This window comes from Leishmania braziliensis, assembly GCF_000002845.2.
Source record: "Leishmania braziliensis MHOM/BR/75/M2904 contig, possible fusion of chromosomes 20 and 34".
NCBI lineage: Eukaryota > Euglenozoa > Kinetoplastea > Trypanosomatida > Trypanosomatidae > Leishmania > Leishmania braziliensis.
This window is the reverse complement of record NC_017947.1, coordinates 1,290,626-1,314,536: the sequence shown is the minus strand read 5'-3', so window position 1 is coordinate 1,314,536 and position 23,911 is coordinate 1,290,626. Positions and strand designations below refer to the sequence as shown.

The following is a 23,911-nucleotide window of genomic DNA, read 5'->3' as shown; positions in this document are numbered from 1 at the left end:
GCTTCATCACGTTGCGGGAAAAAGGTTATGAGGTTGTTGTTTACTCCATCTAGTGGACTAGAGAGAGAGAGAGGGACGCAGTCGTCCCACAGAAATGGCACCGTGGCAAAACACTACTGAGGAAGGGGGCGAGATGTCGACTACGCGGGCTGCCTCCGCGGTGGACGAGATAATCAAAAAGGGGGGGGGGGGCTGAAGGTAAAAGCCACCGTGAAGCTCAAGCTGTGCGCGGTGGTCGCGCTGAAGCAGCGTCGAAACAACATACGCATGTAAGGAGCGGAAAGTTCCCCAGAGTCATTGACGATTCTGATGCCCAGCACTCCTACCGGGATAAGCAGCATTAAACACCGGTGGCGAGGCATTGCTGAAAGGCACTGCGACAGAGGGTTTTTCCCTCAGAAGCTTCAGAATCGCCTCTGTCTGCCGCTGAGCCCGAGTATCCGCCATCTTCTTCACACGCGCGTCATCAAGCGACTTGCCGTTCTTCGTGGGCTCCGTTTCGATAAAACCCTGCCGCCGGAGAAGCTCGCCGCACCGCAGTCGCTCGTCAGCATTCCAGCTATGAATGATGCTCACCACCGCCGCGGAGAGTAGCAATGCCGGCGCCGGCGCAGGTTCAGTAGAGCTACCTGTGTCCGGCTCCGTCTCCGCCACCGCTGCTGTCGAGCGCCGCTCCAAATTCTGCGCATGCTCAAGAAGAGCCAGAGATTGCAGCCACTTCGACGGTCCGCTCGCCTCATCGGCCCATACAACTACTTGCTCAGGGCAGTCGCGTAGAAAGCGGCGGTGAGCGAGGAGAATCGGCGTTGCAGCGCCGCCACAGTGACGGAAAGCGCGTACAAGCAACGCGCGTTCCTGCAGAGTCGGATGGCGAAGATTCTTGAAGAAGTGCAAGGCAGCCCACCAATCCGACGACCCGTTCATCTCCACAACACGGGAAAGCAGGTGAGACGTGAAGGATGCCGGCACGGGCACTTGAAGGACGTTGCTTACAGTCGAGTGCAGAACCCCAAGCACCACCCACACGGCGCACGGAGCTACAGGAGACTTGGCTGTACTGGCAACACCAGTACCCTCAGCAACAGTATGAACCACAGGGAGATGGGTGACGCTTGCTTGGCGAAGTACGCGGCGGGCATCCTTAAGAGGCAGACTCAGTCGCTGTACCTCCTGCATCCTGTTGAAGAGCTTGCGAGCCAGCGCCAAAGCAGTGGGATGCGGCAGTGCAACAGGTGTCTTGCCTTCCGTCAACTCACAGGTCACCACGCTCGCTGAGAGCAGCCCATCGTGAGAGAGAAAAAGGCGCAACAGGCGCAGCAGCGACAGCAGCAGCACATCTGTATAAGGGCATTCGCTCGCCCGCTCCGCCAGCCGCACCAGTCCCTTGAGGCACCCAACCGCGTTGTGGGCCGCAGCAGCCTGCCGGAAGAACAGAAGCGCAGAGAGAGTCGTGGAAAACGGTCGAAGCCGCGCGAGGTAGCCGACGCCGTCGGCAGCGACGTCAGCGCGGCTCATTTTCTCACAAAGCCAGTGCTCCTGCGCGCACCGCCCCTCGCGCGCCTCTGCGGCGAGAACCTGCACTACATCCGTGGAATTCAGAACGCGCAACAGGCGCTGGAGACCATGCGCGTCCACGTCTGTCGCGGTCGCCTTCTCCTTCCTCGACGCCCGCAACACGCGCCGCAGCGCAGCCTCGCTGTTCAGTAGACAAAAAGCGGCCCCCAGCAGCATCCGGCGACGCGACAGGCAATTGAGCTTTCGCTGAGTGCTTCCCTGGAGTTGTCGCTCGCTCACGTGGCGTACCTCTTCACAGAGCTGCCGTGCATCTTGGAACTGCTGCAATTCCAACAGCAAAAGGGAAAGTGGGCAGGGCCCCTCGTTCTGCGGCAAGGTGAGAGTGGAGGAGCTGGCAGCCTCCAGCGTTTTCCAGTGGCGTACCGCTACCGCTGGGGGGGAAGCGTAGCCAACCTGGGCCATCGCCTCTAGAAGTGTCGGTGGTGGTGCTGTGAACCTGTGCGTTTGAGGCTTCCCTGCGTGGAGTGGGTCTGCATCGATCTCAAGCTCGCCATCCCGCTTTTTGCGCAGCAGTCGCGTGCAGAGCTGCAACCCAGCTCTCCAGTCACCTAGCAGCGTGTGGGCACCGAGGATGGAGGGCAGAGCCAGTCTGGCGCGATCTACAAACATCGATGGAATCGTGCGTGTCGCGGCGACCATGAGAGAGGCATCCACTGGGACACGCAGCAGCCTTGCTGCCTGGAACACTGCGAGTGGCCAGTGAAAGCGCTCTGTGGACGGAAGTTGCACCACTCCACTCGCAGCGAGGGCGGCAATCGACTTGAGAAAGACCTCCTCGGTGAGACGAGGTTTTTGGCGGGCGGATAGGGCGACACCCTCAACCATGTGGGTTGCTCTGAGGTAGAGCGACACGTCCGCCAGAAGCTGTGTGCACTTTTCTGCCGTCATTGCCGTTTGATTCCCCCAGGCTTGCAGCCGTACCCTTGCCAGCATTGTAGACTGCACCTGCAATGTCGGCTCCACCGGCGCCCCGGTTACCGAATTGGAAAGGGCCACAGCAGCGTTTGTTCTGTCAACGGCGGTGACAGCGGAAACAGCTCGTGGCTCTGCTTCTGACTTCAGCTCTAGTGTTGGCGCGTTCGTCAACGGCGAATACTCGAAATGGTGTGCGCGCACCGAGGCAGGGATAACCCTGAAAAAGTACTGCTGATTACGCAGCTCTGCTGCCGCGCAGACAAGTCGCGAGGCCGCACATGATTGGAACGTGCAACACTCGATGTGGCACCTTGTGTATGAGTTCTCGCTGGTGCGCTTGAAGACGGTGGCGTCGCCGCTGCTCTCGTCGCACGCAGCGAGTAGGAAGTAGCGCAGACGCGACGGAGGACCGGCGTGGGGGCAGAAGAGCAGAAGAGTCCGCCATGTGGCGGGCGACGTGGCCGTTAGTGCGTGTGCGAGTGCCTCAGGATACGTGAGAGTTGCGGCTGCCGTGTCAGATAGAAACGCGGAGGCCGACGCGGCCAGTCTTTCTTCCTGTTCTAAGCCCTCCATTGTCATCACGTATGCACGCAGTTCCGGCGGGATGTCGCGTACACCGGCCGCGCCACGGCTGCAGCTCTTCGTTACAAGAGGAATGAGCGGCGCGGCCACGTCATAGCACTGCGCCGCACATGCCAACACTAGCGCCATGGTCCAATCTGCGCTGGTGATGCAGCTTACGACTCGTCGAGTCAAGGTCCCTGCGTACATGCGTCGCGCACTGCAGTGCAGCACTGTCGAGGCCAACAAGAGGTACGCGCGGTCACCCCTCACTTCCGGCGGTAGACTCTCGAGCAGGTGAAGAGCGCTGGGGTAAGTCTGCGCCTGCGGTTCTTTTGCGAGAAACGCGCGAAGAGCGTTCACCCAGTCAGTGGAGGCGTCTTCGTGGCGCAGCGGAACTTTGGCGGCAAGCCCTGCTGGCGCGGTCCTGTTGTCCCAAGAGCCAGCCGGAGCATTGCAGTGTTTGGAAACCAAGGAACTAAGCGATTGTGCAAGCGGCGCAGCGGTAGTGTGTCGAGCATCAGTCTGTCGCGTCATCAGTGACCGGACGTAACGCACCACGCCTTCGCGCGCGGAGAGGCGCACCGCGCGACTGTGTCGCACAATGCCCAACGCAGACTGCCACTGGCCTGTGAAACCTTCAAGGCGCGCGTGACTGAGCACTAGGCACTCCTCCGCCTCACGCGTCAGTGCCGCCCGACCCAGAAGCGTCATGTGCTTGCTTATCGCCAGTGCCATCCTCGCGTCTTGTGGAGAGCGGCGGCCAAGCGTGTAACCATGCAGCATCACACCGTAAGGGACTGGCAGTAACCCGCTTGGCAGTGAAGGTCGCTCTCGCAGAGCCGCCGAGACAAGACGCGCATATTCCACCATGTAGGTGGTGCGCTTCAGAGACTGGTACTGCTGCACCAGCGCTGCGTCCTCGTGCATGTCCAACGCAGCTAAAGTAAGATTGATGACCCTCCTAGGCGTCTGTGAAACATGTGGACTCAGAAATTGCCGTTGTGCCGGCGTCATTGCCAGTAGCTGCCACGGCAGCAGCTCCATAGCATCCTGCCACTGTACCCGCTGCCGCCGAAGTGACCGCCAAATGCGCTGTGCGCTCTCCCGTGAAGTGAGAAGAAGCGGTGGACTGGATAATGATGATAACGCCAAGTTGGGTAACGAGACGCTCGACGAGGTCAGCGCTGGCGCAGGCGCTTGCAGAGACGCTATCGTCTCCCTCAATAGCTCCGTAGCTAGGCCTGTGAGAGTGGCTGGACGCGCTGCATCCAGGTCCGCCCAGCGACGGACCAGGGTCTCAATTCGTGTGGTGTGAGCGCCATCACGAATCACAAGAGACACCCGCAGCCACCATAGGCGTGTACCGCGCATTAAGAGGCCGTTGGTTGAGACTGCTCTTGAGGGAGTTGAGCCACTGTTTGGGAAGCAACAAAAACTGCGCAAAGCCGATAGGTATTACGGGAGAGGTAGATGAACCGCTTCCGGCTTTCCGTTAGCTTGTACGTGCTGTGAGGTGGTAGTGGTAGTGGTAGTGGTAGGGGGAGTGGTTGGATGTCCGTGTGAATTGAGAAGCGAAGGACAACACGCGGGGCAAGGTGCACAAGGAGCTCGGCGGTGCTGTTGCGGCAAGCGCTTCGCCTAGAGCGGATGTGCGCCTGTCCCACACAGTCGGGGCAACAAAAGAGCGACGAGGAGAACTTCGACACGACAGCACAGCCGCCCCAGCGCGACTCGCTCGTTGCCGCTCGTCCCCCTACTCGCAGGCGCAGCACCCTTGTCTCGCTGTATTTCCTCCTTTCTTGGCCGGCAGGCCTCGGCCGCACTGTCAGCGCATCCACTCGTGCGTGCGCGCAGGTGAACGTTGCAGCACACTTGCACACACACACAAAGAGAGAGAAAGATGTAGACAAGACACAATTCCAAATGAGGGAAAGTGGAAAGCACGAGTAGAACGTGAAGTCGCATGAAAAGCATAGCCCCTGGGCTAAGGCGTGCGCGACTGCAAGGTGCGCGCCACCTGACCTCAACCAGCCTGACCACACCAGCCAGGCCAGGCATTTCTTACCCCGTCATCAGACCTCGACGTAGACGGAGCGAGAACTGTGTAGGCTACCCAACTCGCCGCAGTTTTCCGCCTGCCTTGATGTGCGGGAATTTTTTTGCGCTTTCACTTCATGTAGTTGCATTCTTTATTGTGAGGACAACCGGCCCCAACAGACGCGCAACTACACACAAGTAAGCCACCGTCGTAGCACCAGCACCGCCATCACCACTACCACACCAGCACGCCCCCAGTTTCATATAAGCAGCATCATTGGCACCACACACATGCCTATGGAAAAGGAAAGGACTCCACTCTTGGCAGACATACTACAAGCCAGGCGACAGCCCGTCACCAAGTACTGCAGCCGCAGAGGTCGTCAGCTCATGAACTGATTCGGCGACCACCGTCGTTGGAACATTGGATCCTTGTAACGCCAACCCCTCGTTGCAGTATCGGTCCAGACCAACGGTCGCGGGTTCTTCTCGGTATGCGGGTGGACGCTGTCCTCGTACAGCCACGCCTTTTCTAACGGTGCAGTGCGCGTCTTAAGCTTACGAACGAAGTGGTGATTTACCTCGTCCTTCAAGTACCACCACATCACCATGCAGGGGTCGCGCTCGTACATCTCCGAGAGGCGCACTCGATACTTGCCGCCGGGGTAGGCGGTTTGCCACGTGATGGGCACGCGAATCCAGTTGTCACCGGTCATGACGGCGTCCTTGATGTTGGTAATGACAACGTGGTCTCCGGTCATCATGCCCGGAGTAAAATCAGGCCGATGCTGCCCGGTCATATACTGCGCAGCAATCTTCGCTACGTGCGGCAGCTGCTGGCCTCGCGCATCTAGCAACCACCACCGCTCCCCCTCACGACACAGCCACTGCTTCGACAAGTCGTTGTAGAGTGGCAAACCCTCCGGGTGATACTTGTGGCGGCGCAGCACGCTCTTGAAGGGTGCCCCGAGAAGAGAAGTACGTCGGAGCATGGTGGAAGAGACACTTGCCTTTCTATTGTGGAATCGATGTAGCCCCGGATGTGGCGGGGGTAGAGAGGCGATGATGTGCTTGCCTCTAGTGGCTCGAGCTTGTTTTCTTCTGTGTGTGTGTAAGGAGGGGGGGGGCGGTGCCTCACCGCTGAAGTACTTCGCTGAAAGAAAAATAGAAAATGGAGCAGCGACGGGTATCTCCACAAAGAATATCAGATGAATGAATGTGAGGTTGCCGCTGTGTGTTGTCTCCTCGTCAGCAGCGGCGTGGCACGCAGTGACGCACCAATTCAGAGTAGTGGTGGGGGGAGAGAGCTCGAGGCGCGTCGGCGCTGTGCACGCATGCACACGGGCATACAGGCAAGTTTATATGAGACTGATGGGGAAACAGGGACTACAAGGATGGGAAGAACATGCACAAAATAAAGGAAAGAACAGGTCGTGAAGCAACGTGGAGGAGAACAGTGAAAAACAGCAACTCGGGGCGGCCAGCCTTTACTTTTGTTCGAGAAAAATGGCGATGGTCGTTGGCATGCTGCGCCTCTGGTAGTGTCTGTCCCCCCTGGTGCACCTCACAGTGCTGCATCGCGTATGGGCAACATAAGCACGCCATGCATCCAACAAGGGTGAGTAATGAGGGGAGGACATGAAAGGAGAGGAGTAAAGAGGAAGAAAGATTAGTGTCATTCGATCACTGAAACCTCTCCCCTCCCTTCTCAGTTACCGTCACCGCCGCTGCAGCGCTCTACTTCAGTGTCGCTGTCCTTTGCTCAGATGCCCTCCAGATCAAAGGAAACAGCGTGCGCGACCGCACCAACCTGCGTGCCTGCGTATCACGCGCCGACACCCATGCATACGCGTGACGTACTCTGGAGCACACACGCAGAGAGAGACACGTAAAGGAAGTGTCTTGAACACATTCGTCGCTTTCGCTGTTTTCCTTTTTGCCTTTCGGAGCCTAGAGAGCTCACGGCCTTCATCAGAAAAGCGTCGCCAAGAGGAGAAACAGTCTGCGGCACCATCGACTTCCTCAGTGTCCACCTAAACCGCAAACAAAAGCAAAACAAGAGATAAAAGAGGAGAACGCGCCAGTCGACGGCGCATTACCCATCGCATCTCTTTCTTTATTTTCATTCTGCTGCTGAACCGCGTCTGTTCATTCTACTCTGCGCGTTCTCACGTGGCTGCTTGCATGCTTCCCTCTCCTTCGCCCTTCCACCCCTCCCTGCCTCTTTCTGTTTATCTCTTATATTGCCCGCACGGCAAGCGAGGGAGACGTGGGGAGAAGGGAAACCACTGCGCAGTGGCCGTGCATACGGGAGGGGAGGTGCACACGCACATGACGGGCTCATCAGACACACAGTATGCCAGAATGCACCCTCCCCCCTATAGACACACACACACACACACACACACACACACACACACACACACACAACAACAGCATCGGCTGTTCACAGAAGACACATGATGTGGCCGATGCTGCTGCTGCTGGTAGTGCTTCATTATCCCCATCGTTTTCCCCTCCTTTATGCCCCCCCCCCCCGCCCAACATGGCAAGTTCGATGAAGTAAGCAAAAACAAGAGACGCACAGAAGTGCACGTCAACGCCACAACAGCGGTGGGGCGGAAGCAGTCGGACGATAACACGGAAACGAGAACACAGGCAAGAGACTGGGCGCCGCCAAAGGGGGGGGAACGACAGGGCAGGAAAACACGAAGATGCGGTCGTGTAGAGAGCATGAGACAATACGCAGAGGCATCTTGTCCTCGCCCCCCTCCTCTCCTTCACGAAGAAAAAAAAACATCGACGGAGAGGGAGAGAGGAAGACACACGAAGGCCTTCCAAACAAATATCACTCGCGCCAGCACTCTGCCATGTAACACGCGTACTCCCTCCCGCCACACGCACTTTGTCGTACAGGGAAACAGAGGCGGATATCAAACCTATAATTCAATAGAGGCCACCAATACAAACAAAAAAGGAACAGAAGGAAACAGCAAGCGAGGCCGTTCGTATACGCACGACACGAAGAGGTGAAGAGAAGGTGCGTTAGTCTGCAACTTACTGTAGCAGCGAACTGAAGGAGCTGATGATCTCCTCGTTTTGCTTCTTAAAGTACTCGGTGTTCACCTCCTCTCCGTCGCTAGGGTCACGGAACTTCATCTCGGTCAGGCCGGTGTAGATGGTCGGGATCTTCTCACGGATGTAGTTCCACGTGATCTTGTGGTCGCCGGCTGATTCGGCAACAACGCGCTGGGCCTCCTCGTAGAATGTGACGATGTTGCGCAGCATCCAGCACGTCTTGTACAGCGGGCAGAACTTGTCGTACGAGGTGAAGGCATTCTGCTGGAGGAACTCCTCACGAATCACCTTTGCCACCTCGAGAATGATTTTGTCAGACTCGGAGAGGGAGTCCTTACCTACCAGCTGCACAATCTCCTGCAATTCTTCCTCGCGCTGCAGAACCTCCGACACAACAGCGCGCAGGCGCATGTAGTCTGAGTCGAAGGTGCTGAAGAATGGCTCCAGTGCGTTCAGGTACTTGGAATAGGAGATGAGCCAGTTGACAGACGGGAAGTGCTTGCGCTGTGCGAGACGCTTCTCCAGACCCCAGAACACCTGCACAATACTAAGCGTGGCGGACGTCACCGGATCGGAGAAGTCGCCGCCCGGCGGAGACACTGCACCGACGATCGTGACGGAGCCCTGGCGCTTCGGCCCGCCGATGCAGGTGACGAGACCGGCGCGCTCGTAGAAGGAGGCGAGGCGGGCGCTGAGGTAGGCAGGGTAGCCACCATCAGCCGGCATCTCTGCCAATCGACCTGAAATCTCACGCAGCGCCTCGGCCCAGCGAGACGTCGAGTCGGCCATCATGGCAATGTGCTTGCCCATATCACGGTAGTACTCAGCAAGGGTGATGCCGGTATAAATAGAGGCCTCACGGGCTGCGACGGGCATGTTCGAGGTGTTCGCCACGAGGCAGGTGCGCTTCATGATGGACTCTTCGCGACCATCGATCACGGTCGTCAGGGTCGGGAACTCCATGAGCACCTCGGCCATCTCGTTACCGCGTTCACCGCAGCCGACGTAGATGACACAGTCCGAGTTGGAGTACTTGGAGAGGGCCTGACTGATGACAGTCTTGCCGCAGCCGAATGCACCGGGGATGGAGCACGTGCCACCCTGCACGGAGGGGAACAATGCATCCAGCACACGCTGACCAGTCAGTAGGGGATGATTACCCGACTCTTTCACAGCCACCGGGCGCGGCGTGCGCACGGGCCAGCGTTGCATCAGACGCAGCGACTTTGTCTTGCCGTTAAGCTCGATCTCCACCACGCTATCCTCCAGCGTGTAGTTACCACCAGGCTGTACCGATACCACACGTCCCTGCATGTTTGGCGGCACCATAATGCTGTGGTTGCTCATGAGTGAATTCTCCGCGACAGTGCCGAGGATGTCACCGCCTGTGACGATGTCGCCTACCTTCACGAGCGGGGTGAAATCCCACTGCTTCTTCATGTTTAGAGCGCTCACCTGCACGCCCTTCGGAATGAACACGTTCTGCACCATCTGGTAAATCGTGTCGAGCGGGCGCTGAATGCCGTCAAAGATCTCAGACATGATGCCGGGGCCCAGATCCAGCGACAGAGGCTTGCCAGTACAATAGACCGGGTCACCGACAGTCAGACCACCGGTCTCCTCGTACACCTGAATCGTGGCCGTGTCGCCCTCCAGGCGGATGATCTCGCCGACGAGGCGGAACGAGCCGACTTGTACAAGCTCGTACATGGCGCTGCCACTCATGTTTTCGGCAATCACGACGGGGCCGGAGACGGCCTTGACGGAGCCCATCTGCTGCTCTGACTCGAACGCATGTTTATCGCGCGCCATTTTTTTTTGCCGCTCTGTGTGTTCCGAGTGATGAGATAGAGGGGTGCTTAATCACTTCCAAAGCAGTGAGTATGTAGCTGCCGCAGCTCGACTAGAGGGCAGGCAAGCAGACAAAGAAGACGCTTATCTCTCAGAGAAGAAAAGAGAGTTGAGAAAGAAGGCGCTAAGTAGGGCTTCTGTGGCTCCGGTACGAGAGACGTGGATGGGTGCTCGTTAGTGCTGGGAGACTCCCAGAGATGGAGAGAGAGAGAGCAAGAGACACTAACACACAGATGCACACACACACACACAAACGATGACGAAACTGAAAAGTAAAAGCAAGAAGTTGATCGGCAAGGAGCGCTAAAAAAAAAAAGGGAGAGCAAAAGGCAAAGGAAAACTTAATGTCCGGTTTTCTGGCGCGTTTGCTGTGAATGAGCAGCAGACGACACGGAAGAGAGAGAAGCAACAGCAGCGACCAAAAGGGCAGGAGATGTGATACCATGCGGGACGTGGTGGAGATCAAATGTCGAGGGGGGGGGGGGTGAAATCGATGTATCCGTTCAACCCGTGAAGGCCAAGCAGTAGATAAGAGAGCAGCAAGCAAGTATGGACATGGAGCAAATAAAATTTAAATTGATAGAATGAAGAAGCAAGAGAAGTGAACGATGAGACCCAACGTAAGACCCATGTTTGAGCTTGGCAAGGGAGCTTCATGAAGAATCAATGATTCACCATAGTGCTCACATGACACCTCATCCTTCTCGGCCTACATGGCGCTTGTAATTTTACGCTTACCCCCTCCCCTCGCTGCATGGAGGGAGGGGCATGAAAGCGTGTATGAGCAGCAGTTCCTTCACAACAGGTAAACCTGTGAGCGCCACGTGCTCGACAGACGCACACATACGTAAAGCATACCATTGATGTCATGCACCCTCACGTATCCAGAGGAACGTAACAGACCTTTGAGAGTAGAAGGGGAGAAGAGACAAAGACAGCTCGACTGTGGCTATCGTTGGTGATAGTCTCTTGATATGTTCGTGTACGGGAAGCAGCGGCGAATGGTGCCAGCGAGCACATATGCACGCACACATCGCTACGTGTTGTAATTCACTAGTCTGTAAAAGGCAAACGATACAAGGGAGAGGAGAAGCGAAGAACATCCCTACATTTGGCGGAGTTGGCGGCACGAGATCATTCCTCTTTTCTTCCACTTCGCACTCACTTTTTTTCCGGAGTGACAATTCTAGCGCAGGCAGACACACACACACACACACACACACACACACACACACACGCACACGCCTTACTATATGTACCATCGGAAAGCAGGTTAGTACATCTGTGTAATGAGTTCACTGGTTTGCAGCGCCATTCCCATAGGAAAGGAGAAAAAAAAAGAACAGAAGAGAGAAAACCAAGATGAGAGGATAACAGAAGGGATGGCGGCGTGTGAAGAGAAACAGTTCAATGAGGATGATGCCCATGCATCCATGCAGCTATGCGATGCCGCCATATATATCAATGTGTGTGTGTGGGGGGGGGGGGGGGTACGTGTGCATACAAAATCATTCACGCCACGAGCACCACACAAAATAAGCAAATGAGACTAATAGAAAAGTTAGCGAAAATAAAAGAGACACCGTAATCAGATATAAATCCCTTTTGCGTGTGGGTGTGGATGTGTTTTCTTTTTTAACCACCTCAATGTCAATGCCAAGCTCCATGCAACTAACGGGTAAAGAGGGGAAATGGTATCGAGAAACAGCAAAGACTGCCGGGTTATCTGCTTTCCGCCCTATTATTCGCTGTTGAGCGCATTCCCTTTAGTGGTGCTGCTCGATGTGCCCGCTTGACCGTGAGCAAAGTCGACAAATAAACACACTCAATCACAGTTCACCCACCTCTGCTGCGACGAAAAAAAAAAATCCGTGTCGTCTCGGATGAACCTTCTGCAGTCCAATTAGGCCACGCATCGAACGAGCACATGTTGTCACTCATCCCCTGTTCGAGTATGGGCTGCATCAGTCACGAATATGCGCAAAAAAAAACACACGAGCAGGGAAAAGACCGCCGCTTCGCCAGCATCAAATCAAAGCATATGATATGATGACAAAGTACTATTATCTCGTAAGACGTCCATTCACCCATAGAGCAGAAGCTTAACTCCACTCTACTCGACGGCCTCTCACGGGGCGATCGCGTGTGGGGTGCGAAGCAGCTGCGGACACGCGCTACAGCAGTGCGCCTACCCAGGCATCGGAGCAGGGCCCCTGCTTCTAACTCTGCACACCTCACCCGCCTCGCAGGTCGCCTCACGGCCACTCCCGCTATGCCGGTCGCCGCCTGGTGCATCCCTCTCGGGGTGACACAGTCAGTCTCCCCACGTCAGTACGCAGCGAGGGTCAAGTGGGGCACACTCGAGCCATGCTGCCACTCTGCTCATCGTATGGGTGAGTCAAACGTGCTCACTTGCGTAGGCCACTCCGACGCAGCACCATCCAGGACCTGCCCGCTGGCACCAGCAGCGCTGCATCTCTCTGACCTTCTCTGTGGTGTAGATGCTTGGCCCTGTCGCCGCCAGAGGTGGTTTGGGATGGGAAGGGAGTGGTTAGAAGATCAGAAAACACAGGAAAACGAGAAGAAAAAAATGATAAAACAATTTCACTGCCGCATGCATGGACAGCGTCAACAGGGGGTGTCGCCCCGAGAAAGCGAGAAAAGCCGGGGGAAAGGTGGCAGCAAGTGAGAAATAGAAGCGAGAGACACTGAGCAAAAGAATGTAGGATTGTGTGTGTGTGTGGGGGTGGTGGAGTCGAGCGTCCTATCAGGCGTACTGACGGAAAAAGAAAGCAAAAAGCAAACATGGACGAGAAAATTTTGTGGAGAGCGCTAGTCCGTTTGGTGATCGACTAAAGAGAGACATATTAGTCAAGACGGTTCTCACTTTCGCTTTTCCCCCGCTTCCGTTGCTCATCTCCAGTCAGCTCGCCCATCGATGTTTGTACGCTGTTTTGTTTGTTCGGCGTACCTTCTGTAGCACAACTGCGCTGGCGAACCCACTTGTGCCCACATACACACATCAGCACCAGGTTCGCGGTGGAAGGAAGGAGCACCTGCGAGAGATTGGTGATGCGCAATAAGAAGGTGATGGAATCGCGGCGTTCTAGTGCCGTACGTTCGCGAACTCCCTGTCCCAAACGACACTTGTCTCTCGTAAAGAAAAGGAAGGAGAAGGAAAAGGGGAGGGTTGCATACCATCTTGGTAGCGATGGTAGGCAAAGAGCAGGGAAGAGGATGGCCGCACACATCACCGCTTTCATACACTCTCCCTATCAAACCACACTCGCTTCTACTCTTTCTCTCCACACACACACACACACACAATCCATACTATCATCCTAATCCCTTCCTCCTCCTCGAAACGTTCACCTTTTGGCAAAGAAAAATAAGCCCAGCCGCGATCACCCTGTTGGGGTTTGTTGACGTATGTCTGTATGCCTGCGGAACACATCCACTTACAAGATCATTAGTATGTCTGTGCGCAGCTGAGTGGAGAAGGGGGGGATAAATGCCTGAACTTAGAGGTCTCCATGAGGAGTACTCATCATACTGGCATGGACGCCCCTCCCTCGCTCCTTTCGCTTTCTTCACAGTCCCCCCCCCCCTCCTCCAGCCCCTACTCCCCTGTTGAAACAGTCTGTGAAGTTAAGGACAGAGGTGGTCTTGCTTGCATGTCGAAGAAAGAGAAACAAGGGAGCACGAGGTACAGAGCAAACGGCAGTCCGCCACATTAGCACCACCACAACGCACAAGAAATCAATACACACGCACAGGGACATCCGGCTGCAATGAAGAACGAAAATCAAAAAAGGAAAGTGAAAGGGGGAGGGGGTGAATATTCCACGTGCATAGCCGCCTCGTTATTCAGCTTTGATGGAGCTGTACATCTTCTGGACCATCCACAACGAACTAATGAACCCGATAGACCCGAGCGCCATACCAAACATGATGGACACACCGAGCATGTAGCCCAGAAAGAGGATAACTGAGGAAAGCATGCGGATCTGCAGATATCTCTTCAGGAAGAAAACGCTGTATAGAAAGACGTGAACGCCAGTCGTCGCAAGAGAGGCGTAGCTACGCCACCACCAGCGGTAGTCCTCCCCGCGCAAGGTGAAGTAGGTCACCACAATACCCACCTCCGCGCAGAGTATTGCCAGTGCAGTGGAGAAGAAGGTGAGGAATCCGTAGAGGTACATGGGTTCCTCGCGCCAGAAGGCATTTAATGCGAATGGCATCTCAATGCAGCACGCAATGAAGGGTACAAGACTACCAGCAAGAACATAATAAAGGGTTGCCCTACCCGCATTTTCTGGGATGAGTCGGGGGATGCTGCCGACCTTGGCCGTGACGGCGAGGGTGTCCATCTTCAAGCCCCAGTAAATGCCAAAGAACCCAAAAGGAAGCGAGATGAGCAGCCATATCGATATAATCCCCACCGCGGTCGGGAACGGGATGGCGGCTGTACTGTGCTTTGCCCATTGGATGAGATTTAGCACCATGATGCCGCATCCCAGTGCTGCCGGGAACGCTGCCATGCAACACATGGACAGCTTCCACGAGGCCCTACCGAAGAGCTTCAGCAGTCGGGCCGCCACAAAGCCGGAGACAATGTGCGCAATCAGAAAAAGTACAATGACGGTGCTCAGAAAGGTGCCACGGTGTGTCGGGTTCACTGCGTGGATAGCGCAGAGGAACACGCTGGTGAGCATGGTTACCGCAATCTGACATCCGGCGCCGACGACCGTCGCCAGGGTTGCAGCCTGTGGGGGTGCGCGGAAAGCATCGCCGCGCACCAGCTTCCAACCCGACTCCTCACGTACCTCTTTGTCGTCGAGCTCCTCGTCAAAGTAGACAGCGAGGTCCTTGCGCACCGTGCGGAGCAGCACAAACGCTACCAGAAAGCCCGCCAGAATAGTAAGCAGGACGCCGTATATGGCAGCAATCTTGTGCCCACGTCGCTGGATCTTTTCCGTAACGCTGTACTTGATGGGGTATGGCTCGTCCGACCTCTCCCACGTCACGCTGTAAGTGAAGGGGATCGTAGCCTCTATTCCATCCCTACTTCTCGGCAAGAAGTACGGCTCGTTTGAGTGCTCAAACGCGGTTGTTGAGCAAGTGTGGACCTGCGCAACACTTGAGGCAACGACTTTGAAGCCAACCACCACCTCTCGAGTGAACTGAGAGATCGCCTGGTTCTTAGTGCGAATGGTAAAAGCAAGGTGATTGTTAAGAATGTTCTTCTTCAGTTGAGACTTGGCGGTGTCATACGACATACCGAGAGCGTACCCGCGGCGGTAAACTTCGTTGCTGGCATTAGGAACTGCCGAAACAAGCGGTGTGTTGTCGAGGAACATACGCGCGTAGTAAGCATTTGTGATCATGTAGTTCGCGCGTCGAACGTCTTTCATGCTGAACCTTGCATTGCACAAGGTGGCGCACATGACGTCCTCGCCGACCTTGAACTCAAAGCTGGTCGGCTCCAGACGGTTGCCCATCAAGATCTCGCCAAGGAAGAGATGTTCGCGCTTCGCTGACATCACCTCCTCAGAAGGTTGGCACACCGGGAGCTTATAGTAGCCAACTGGAGAGAGGGTATGACGGCTTCGGTACGCATTCGCTCGAGGGGATATGATCGTGCCGGGAGAGTGGCCAATGATGTCGGCCGAAGACAAGACAGAGGTGCACAGAAGCACCAGGGCCACCACCACAGCAAGTCCACGCCCTGCGGGCATTTGCCCTACGCTTCCTTGTCCGGATTTTCTGTGTCGCGTTCCACGCTTGCGGTACAGGGAGAGAGGGAAAGCCACCCCAGCGCAAAAGTGTGTGCCTGTGTGTATCGAGAGCGAGAAGGGGAAGAAGCAGCAAAGGGCAACAAAGAGGCGAGAGGGCAGAACGCGCACCGTGTGGTTATCCTCCCCTTTATCCTTTTACTCGTTTCTTTGCTTCGTGTCTTTGCATCCACCGCCTGTTGTGATTTTGTTAATGGTTGTTCCTCTCTCGTTTCTGCAGTAAGCACGTCTGCTTGGATGCAAGGAAGAAAAAAAAAAAAGAACCCTTTATTTTTGCACGACAAGACATAACACACGAAGAAGACAACAACGAAACGAATCGTTTCAACGGCGGCAGCAGGAGGAACGTGTTTTTTTTTTCGGTTGTTGTGGCCTGTGCGTCTGCAGTCGACAATTGTGTTGTGTGTGATGTGTGTTTTTTTTTTTTTGGGAGGGGGAGGGCAGCACGAGGAGGAGCTCCGTTGCGATGGTAGTGCTTGAAGTGTTGGTTGTGTGTAAGACCGAGGTGGAAGAAAGGAAAAAGTTTTGAACGAGGGAAGAGGGTGGGTGGGTTAACAAAACAAAAGAAAAGCGGAGAGACAAGAGAGGGAGAACAACAGGGTGGGCATGGGGTAAATCAGGAGGCATCGGCAGACAAAGAAATACAAATCGAGATAGGTACAGTGTAACACCAGAGGCAAGAAGGTGAGTATCACTACAGGGGGTGCGCTCTTTGTTGCCATAGGCACCAAGGCGCTGGTAGCCTCACCTGCTGCTGTGCCCTCTGTGATCCCACGCTCGCTCTTGTTTTACCCGTCATGGAGAAAGGCAAAATCAAAGGCAAAGGAAAGATGAAAAGGAGGGTGCGCCGAGAAAGACGTCAGGGAGGGTGTGATGCAGAGAAACATCACCTGCGCATTGCTTCCCCCAACTGCGCTCACCCTCAGCACCGCTTTCCATTCTTTCACTCCTTGTCAGCCCATCAAGGGTATAAATCAAGGCGCCCGGTGGAGAAGCTGCAGTTGACCTGCCCTTTAGGGGGGGGGAGCATCAACCCATACAGCGAGGTGGCATCTCTGCAGCGGTCACGAACCTTTTCTCTCCACCCTGACGCTCTTTTATCGGTCTAATGGAGTTTTGATCTTGATAAATGAGAAAAGCAAAAAGAGCGACGGAGAGGAATCAGCTAAAGCGCTCCACCATTTCAGCGCCTCCCTCGGTCACACCCTAGCCCACCAACAACACCTCCTCTCCTTCCACCCGCTCATCACAGGCTGATTGCAAGGGGGAGGGTGTGCGAAGGGGTGAGAGTCGTGAGGTACACGAAGACGGAAGGGAGAGCGAAAAAGACAGCGCACGTGCGGTGAATGCGGTACCTTAGTACGGCACCATCGCCTCGTAGTCGGCGACGCGGCGGGCGAGCACCTCCACGTTCTTGGGGCGCACGATGCCTCCCAGGCGGGAGCTCCTCCTGAGCGGAGGCAGCGCCTTGCCAGCCTTCTTGGCAGCGAGGTGGGCCTGGAACTGGTGCTCCTTCGCCTTGAACGCCTCCTGGCAGCGAGACTTGCGGACGTGCTCGAAGCGGACGCAGATGCGCTTGCGCAGGGTGCGCGTGCGGACCGGCTTGTTGATAATCACGCCAACGCCGCGGGGGGTCACGTTCCACACAATACCGGTGCGGCCGTGGTAGTACTTGTGCGGCATGCCCTCGCGCACCGCAGAATCCGCTACGACATCGACGTAGTCACCGACCTTGATGTTCGTCAGAATCGTCGACACGGACGGGACGCCGTGCTTGCGGAACTTCTTGGCGAAGAGGTGGCGGGTGCCGGACTTGTAGCCGTACGAGTGGACCATTTTTCCTTCGAGGGGTGCTCTTCCGTTCGTTGAAGAAAGTGAGTGAATCGGTAGCGAGTGGGTGGTATCAGTGTAGCAGGTGGCGCGTGATGTAGACGGCAGGAGACCCGCACCGTCGTAGACGATAGTAGCGTCACGTGCCACGACACGGTACCACATGTGTTTGTGGGTGTTTGAAACGCATCACGCAAGCAGGCGTCGATACGGAAGGGTGTGAGGCGATAAAGGAGGGAAGAATTGAGACGTAGCAAGCGGCGACAAGCGGGAAGAGAGCAACCCATCGACTATCAAGGTCGGGTAAGGCTGCGGAACGCGCACATACGTCACCGGTGCCCAACCCTCTAGTGTGCAGCTTGCGGCGTGTCAAGCAACGCGCGCGCCCCGGCAGCACACGATAGGGGTGGCCTTAGCAAAGCAAGAGACGATGCGCCGGAGCTCAACATGTACTCATGCAGAGCCCTCTTTCCCTCTCTCCAGATTCGTTGCACAGTGATGGTTCCAGCGAGGTATGTGTGCGGACGCAGGCGCCCTCCCAATGGGTGGATTGCTTCTTGGCGCTGTCACAGCATGAGAGAAGACTTACACCACCTCGTTTTCCGACACACACACGTACGCGGCCTTCCGGTTCCCTCTCTCGCTCCTCTTACGAAGAGGCAAGAGGAAGAACTAGAGGGGCGTCAGGTGTTCACGAACCTTTTTGGTAGACTAGAGTGGTGCACGTTTTTTGTTGTTGCTGATGATGTTTCGTCCTCTGCTGCTGATTGGGTCGTTTGTCAACCCTCCGCACGCGCGTTGTGTTTTTGATTCGTTATCACTTTTTTCCCCTCTGTTCCCGATGAAGCACTCACAAAGGAGACACGCACACGCGCAGTGTACGCACGTTCTCACTTACCCACGCACCGAACACACATACACACATCGCTTAAGAGAGGGAGGGGGGTGGACACGCAAAGGTGAAGAAAAAACTCTTTTAAGAGTACTCCGCACGTGTGCGTGTGAGAGTGGATATGCGGGGTGAGTAAGTGAACGTAAGATGTGCGTCAGGGTGCCTGCGCGAGTCTCTCTGTGCGTCCTTCCGCGCCAGGATTCGTAAGGTGATATAGGATATAAAGCATCACAAAAAAAGGGAGAAGCAAAAGTCAACGGCGCGGAACCTCTTTCCTGCTCACCCGTTTTCCCTTGTGTCGGGTGTTTGAGTGTGCCTGTCAGGTGTAAAGAGAGAAAGGGAGGGAGGGAGAGAGGGGGTCCAAAGGGCGAAACCGAAAAAACATCAACAACAAGAGGACAGTGCGCCATAAATAGAGAGAGAGAGAGACGGGGGGGGGGGAAGGGGTAAACTATCAGCAAAAACGTGATCAGAGAAGCTACGAACGTACCACAGAAACCACACCAACGAGTCAATGAGCTCGAGGTAGAAAAGAAAAAAAAAAGCGAGAAAGAGATCCGTAATCGGGTCAATAAACGAGCGCTAAGCATGGTAGTCCATGAAATCAGGCAGAGTCACGTAGGGGAGAAAAAGCGAAATTGTTCGGGAAAAAAAAGAAGAGGGCAATCTCACTTGTTGCGGTTAACAGTCCGTAAAACATAGAGAGAGAGGTACACGCACAGTCACAGACAGTCATACGGCATACAGCCGACTCAGTCGGGTTTTTCTCGCGTTGCGCTGTGACAATCCAGTCTCAACACAACAACAGGAAGAGTGTGGGTGTGTGCGTATGAAGCGCAGCGAAGATGCGTGTGCGCATCTCAAGGCGCCCATCCCAACTGCCCGCATCAAAGACCGCTTCCTTCCTCTCTGCCCCTAAAAAGAGCCTTACCTGACAGAAAAGGCGTCCATGCCAGAACACCCTGCCCTATCGTAAGTAACGAAAGGGCAAAAGAGAGAGCGACAAACAGCCCTGAGAGAAGCACTAAAATACCGGTAGCACAGAGAAAATGAAGACGAAGTAGATAAAAAAAGAAGCTCTTCTCCAACGGAAGAAGCGTCCAGGTAGTCGGCGGCGCTGAAACTGCAAGAGATGCGAAAAACAAAACCGAAGAAGATGAAAGCGACCAGGGCGGAAACTTTGGACCACTGCGAATACGCAAAAGGACAAAGCACCCCCCAAACGCATGTGCACGAACACCTGAGCCAGAGCCACACACACACATGCACATGCGCAAGCTCCCAAGCATCTGCACGCATCTCAAACAAGCAAAAAAAAGAGAGGAAGAAGGGCTACAGCGAACGGGAAAAAAAAAGAAACAAAGAGCACGCGCAAGAGTGACAGTCATCACCCTCACAACTGAGAAGTTCAATCGAGAGAGGGCAACCACCTGCGACTACTGGGAGGAAACGAAATTTTGTTCTTCGTGGGCATTTCTGTCTGTGTGTGTGTGCTTTTTCTTCGTCGGGTTTCAGCCTGGAAGATGCGAGTCTCTTAGTTCTTCTTGCGTTTTCGAAGTCTACTCGCCTTGTCCGCTTTCTCGTCTTGCTTTTAAGACAAAAAATGGATAACAACGAAGTCGCCCTCCTCCCTCCTCCTCCCCTTCCTAAAGCAAAAATGAAAAGGAGAACACGAGGGCAAGGAAAGGGGCCTGTTATTAGCAAACATAGAACAACAGACACACGTGACAGCAGGCAAATAAGCAGAGATGCCCCTCCCTACCATCCACCTGGTGCCCCTCTTCACTCAGTTTTCCATTTCCTGCACGTTGTCCCTCTCTCCCCTCGCAGCAGTTTTCCCATTACTTCATTGTGGCATTTCTTTTTCCCTTTCTCTGCCCTTCTTCCCCTTTTTTGTGCTCCTTTGTTGCCTCACGACCCCTCAACACTTCAGCCAGTTTGGGAAGGGAAAAGAAAAGCAATTTTGACGGCACAAGATACACACGTGACCCTCAATAAATTGCTCAGTGGCACGGGCACACGTACAGGGGAGCATGCCTTAGAAACGCAGCAGCTTTTTTTTCTTTGGTGTGAAAATGGAGCCTGCAACGTTGCTGAATCGAGTGCTTATTCGAGTCATCGGACTCGCTGTTAACCTCTCCCCATTGTCACCCCTGGCCATGAGCTTTCGTCTCGTGGGTATTTCCACTGTCTTCTTGTTCGTTTGGTTCGTGTTTTGAGGGGATGTGTTCGGTTTGTTGGTTTCATTTCTGTTTTGTTTGGTTTCTCATCCGCTCACTGCCCCCTTCTCGGTGTTCCTGCCGTTAGTTCGCTCTCCATTACTTCGAATGCCCCTGAAGCTCGATGAGTAGGGAGGGGGCGAGAGGAAGGGGGGGAGGGGGGCATCAGACAAGCACGAAAAAAAGGGGGAGGAAATACATATAAAAATATACAAAGTGAATAATAAAAAAAAAAGAAAAACGAACAGGAAAAGACCCACGTCCAGTGGCTGAACGACATGAAAAGTGAAAGAGAGCGTCGCTGAAGGAAGCCCAATAGGACAGAAGCGGGACAACTACAAGAAGAAAAGAAAAAAAAGAAAATACACCACGTCCAGCACAATAAATCAGCCTTCCGGCGGAGCTGCATGCCTACAACGGCCACCGTCTTTCTTGCTCCCCCCTGGCCTCCACATACACACAGGCACGCGCGCTGGGAAGAAAAGTAGAAGTGTGAGTACGGTGTGATGTAGCAGACAGAAACAAAGAAAAAAGTGAGAAGGACCATCCAGGGGAAAACGGTGAGCCTCCACGCTACGCTTTAGGGAAAACTGAAGGAAAGGCAAAACAAAGGGAAATGGCACGCAAGAAATTTGTCATTCTTCCTCTTTAGTGCTTTGAGCAACGACTCTCTGGCACACAAACATCATCTTGCCAGCTCCTCTCGGTGAGCACCGTAGCATCCTCACAAGGCTAGGGAAGCTCCTTCGGGTCCTGGCGCTCGGCACCGTTAACCTACACCATGTCAGCATCCGAGACCTCCTTCTCACCGCGCACCTTCTTGGGCGTCTGGTTCAGCAACTCCGCACGCCAGTCAAAATGAATCTTCGAGGACGAGAGCTCTCCACTGCGGGTCTTTGGGAGGACCTTCCACAAAGCGTAGATCAGCGCCACCACCATCGACACGCCGAGGACCAGTGCCACTGGGGCCATGTTCACACCACGGTTGACAGAGATAGGTGCGGCGGTCATTGTTGTCGTTTCAGCCATAGCGAACTCCATCGCAGCCCCAGGGAAGGCCACCGCGGCCACAGTGATCGCGGTCGCCAGAATGAACTTGGTCATAGAAAACATGGTAATCGAGTGAGTGTGTGAGTGAGAAAGAGAGAAGAAGCAACTCCTTGAGTAGCTCCGACGACTTGTAGAGGAGGCTTGAGTTTTTTAGAGAGGCGTGAGATGGCTTTGGGAGGCGAGACAATAAAGAGCTATCTGCAGGTGGAGAGAGAAGGGGAGAGGACGTAGAGTGAGAAGGTATGTGCGGTGGTTACGGAAGAAAGGAGAGAAGGGGGGAGTAGAGCAACTCGTAGACGGGTTATGTCAGCAGTGGAAATGCATCCCCTAGGTGCAGCCGCGCTAGTCTACTGTAGAGAATACTCAAGAGAGCTGCTCAGTTACCCAGAGACCACCACAGTGACCGTTGTTGAGGCGGGTCGTATCTCATGAGAACACAACGTTTGTCGCGCCTCCGTTGTGCTGTTTATTGTCCCAAACGCTTGCGTGTGGCTGTGCATCGTTTGGCTCCTGCTGTGATGTTTTGCTCGTGCTTTGTTTTCGTCTACCTTGTCATGTGAGACACAAGAGAGGTGACGCCTCTGCATCTTCTACCTTTCTCTTAGCGAATTATACACAGACACGGGCACAAATGCGAGAAAACTTAAAATCGAAACGGTAAAGGCAAAATGAAGCGAACAAGAGAGAGGAGCAAATAAAGAGAAAAAATAAAGTGGTCAAATCAACGCTTTCAAATGGCGCGCCAACGCAGCTACAAAGGTAAAGTGAGAGAGAAGAAATATTGGATTTGCTTTGTACAGCTCGAAACAAAACAAAAGGGTAACCACCTCTCGCTGGTTCACGAACACAACCACCTGCTTCTTTCTCCCTCTCCGCTTGGCTTTCCGTATTTCCAGAGGAAGATGAACAGACGATGCCAAGAGGCCCGAGTTGCGTCGCCTTCACCGCTGTTGTTGTCGACAGCGTGCTGAGACTTTCGTACAACAGCACGTCGAGACCGCCAGCTGACGTTTATGCGAGCCTCTGTGGAAAGCTGTCCTGCTGTAGATCTGTGGATCGTCGGTGTACGTGGGTGTGTACTGCGCTGCCCACCAAGGAATGGCGAAGTGTGTCTCACAAGTGAGCACAGTGGCCGGCAGAAAGGGCAAAAAAAAAAAACAGAGATGACCACACACACAGTAAGGGGATGCAAGCGAGCAGGAGCAAGCTGAACTGGCTGTCATCACCACATGTTAGTCTTTCCCGGTGAAATGAATTGCTCACCCATTTTCTCGCCTTCTTTCCTCTTCGTCTACGCTATTCTCTCCTCGTACTGTGCTTTTTGTGTCCACGCGAGAGCATGTCAGACGAGCATCAAGCAAAAGAGCCAAGAAGAGAAAGCAAGGGAACCAAAGAGAAGAATACAAAGCGAGTGGAACTCGGCTCGCAAGCACACCCATACACACAGAGGCCCACACTGACAGGAGTGAAACAGGAAAACGAGAACTGCTGGAGTTCGATAATGATGTGAAACTGAAAAGAGCTTCGAGAAAAGGGCAGAGAGAGAACAAAGTATTAGTCATTTTTGACTTCGAATTCAGCTGCAGAAACTCTTTCGCATCTTTCGCTCCTTGACTTTCGAGTTGCTGCTACCCTCTCCGCCCCTGCTGACAAACAGGCATCCGCGCAGAAGTAAGCAAGTTCAAGCATGCGCAGAACAAGACCAGCACGCAAACCTACAGTAATAGCTATGAACAAAGCAAAGTTCAAACAAGCTGGGCTGTTCTCGCTGTGTATCGCTTCAACATCTCCTTCCACACCGCCGCTCTGTCCACCTCCCCAAACAGAAACAACCAAAAGAGAAACTTGTGATGCTTTTCGACTGATAAGAGTGTGGAGAGTGGGGGGGGGGGTACAAGCAAAAGTCAGTGGAAAGGGGGAAAAGCAGCAGAGAAGCGCACGAGCAGGAAAGGTGGAGAGGCGGTGGGAAGCTAAGTATCACACTCTGATGTCAACCCTCGCAAAGAAACCATGCGGGGGGGGGGGAGGGGAGGAGGGTGTGCTGAGAAGCAAGACGCACACAGGAAAAGGAAAATCCAGACGGCAGTAGAGGGGCACACACACAC

General features: G+C 54.6%; 6 protein-coding genes across 6 annotated transcripts; all 6 read right to left on the bottom strand.

The window, feature by feature from the left end:
• Positions 1-294: 294 nt before the first annotated feature.
• On the bottom strand, positions 295-4,425 carry LBRM_20_3280 (conserved hypothetical protein; the record flags this gene model as incomplete). The annotated part of the gene is made up of 1 exon (XM_001564558.1): positions 295-4,425. The coding sequence occupies one exon, from the start codon at positions 4,423-4,425 to the stop codon at positions 295-297; it is 4,131 nt and encodes a 1,376-aa protein (XP_001564608.1).
• Positions 4,426-5,474: 1,049 nt separating this feature from the next.
• Positions 5,475-6,083, bottom strand: LBRM_20_3270 (50S ribosomal protein L13-like protein; the record flags this gene model as incomplete). Its single annotated transcript, XM_001564557.1, has 1 exon — positions 5,475-6,083. One exon carries the CDS (start codon positions 6,081-6,083, stop codon positions 5,475-5,477), a length of 609 nt encoding a protein of 202 aa, XP_001564607.1.
• Positions 6,084-8,148: 2,065 nt separating this feature from the next.
• LBRM_20_3260 (putative vacuolar ATP synthase catalytic subunit A) lies at positions 8,149-9,981 on the bottom strand (the record flags this gene model as incomplete). Its single annotated transcript, XM_001564556.2, has 1 exon — positions 8,149-9,981. One exon carries the CDS (start codon positions 9,979-9,981, stop codon positions 8,149-8,151), a length of 1,833 nt encoding a protein of 610 aa, XP_001564606.1.
• A 3,902-nt stretch (positions 9,982-13,883) lies between these two features.
• Positions 13,884-15,758, bottom strand: LBRM_20_3250 (transmembrane/endomembrane-like protein; the record flags this gene model as incomplete). The annotated part of the gene is made up of 1 exon (XM_001564555.1): positions 13,884-15,758. One exon carries the CDS (start codon positions 15,756-15,758, stop codon positions 13,884-13,886), a length of 1,875 nt encoding a protein of 624 aa, XP_001564605.1.
• A 1,413-nt stretch (positions 15,759-17,171) lies between these two features.
• Positions 17,172-17,651, bottom strand: LBRM_20_3240 (putative 60S ribosomal protein L21; the record flags this gene model as incomplete). Its single annotated transcript, XM_001564554.1, has 1 exon — positions 17,172-17,651. The coding sequence occupies one exon, from the start codon at positions 17,649-17,651 to the stop codon at positions 17,172-17,174; it is 480 nt and encodes a 159-aa protein (XP_001564604.1).
• Positions 17,652-21,530: 3,879 nt separating this feature from the next.
• LBRM_20_3230 (conserved hypothetical protein) lies at positions 21,531-21,869 on the bottom strand (the record flags this gene model as incomplete). The annotated part of the gene is made up of 1 exon (XM_001564553.1): positions 21,531-21,869. The coding sequence occupies one exon, from the start codon at positions 21,867-21,869 to the stop codon at positions 21,531-21,533; it is 339 nt and encodes a 112-aa protein (XP_001564603.1).
• Between the last annotated feature and the right edge of the window lie 2,042 nt (positions 21,870-23,911).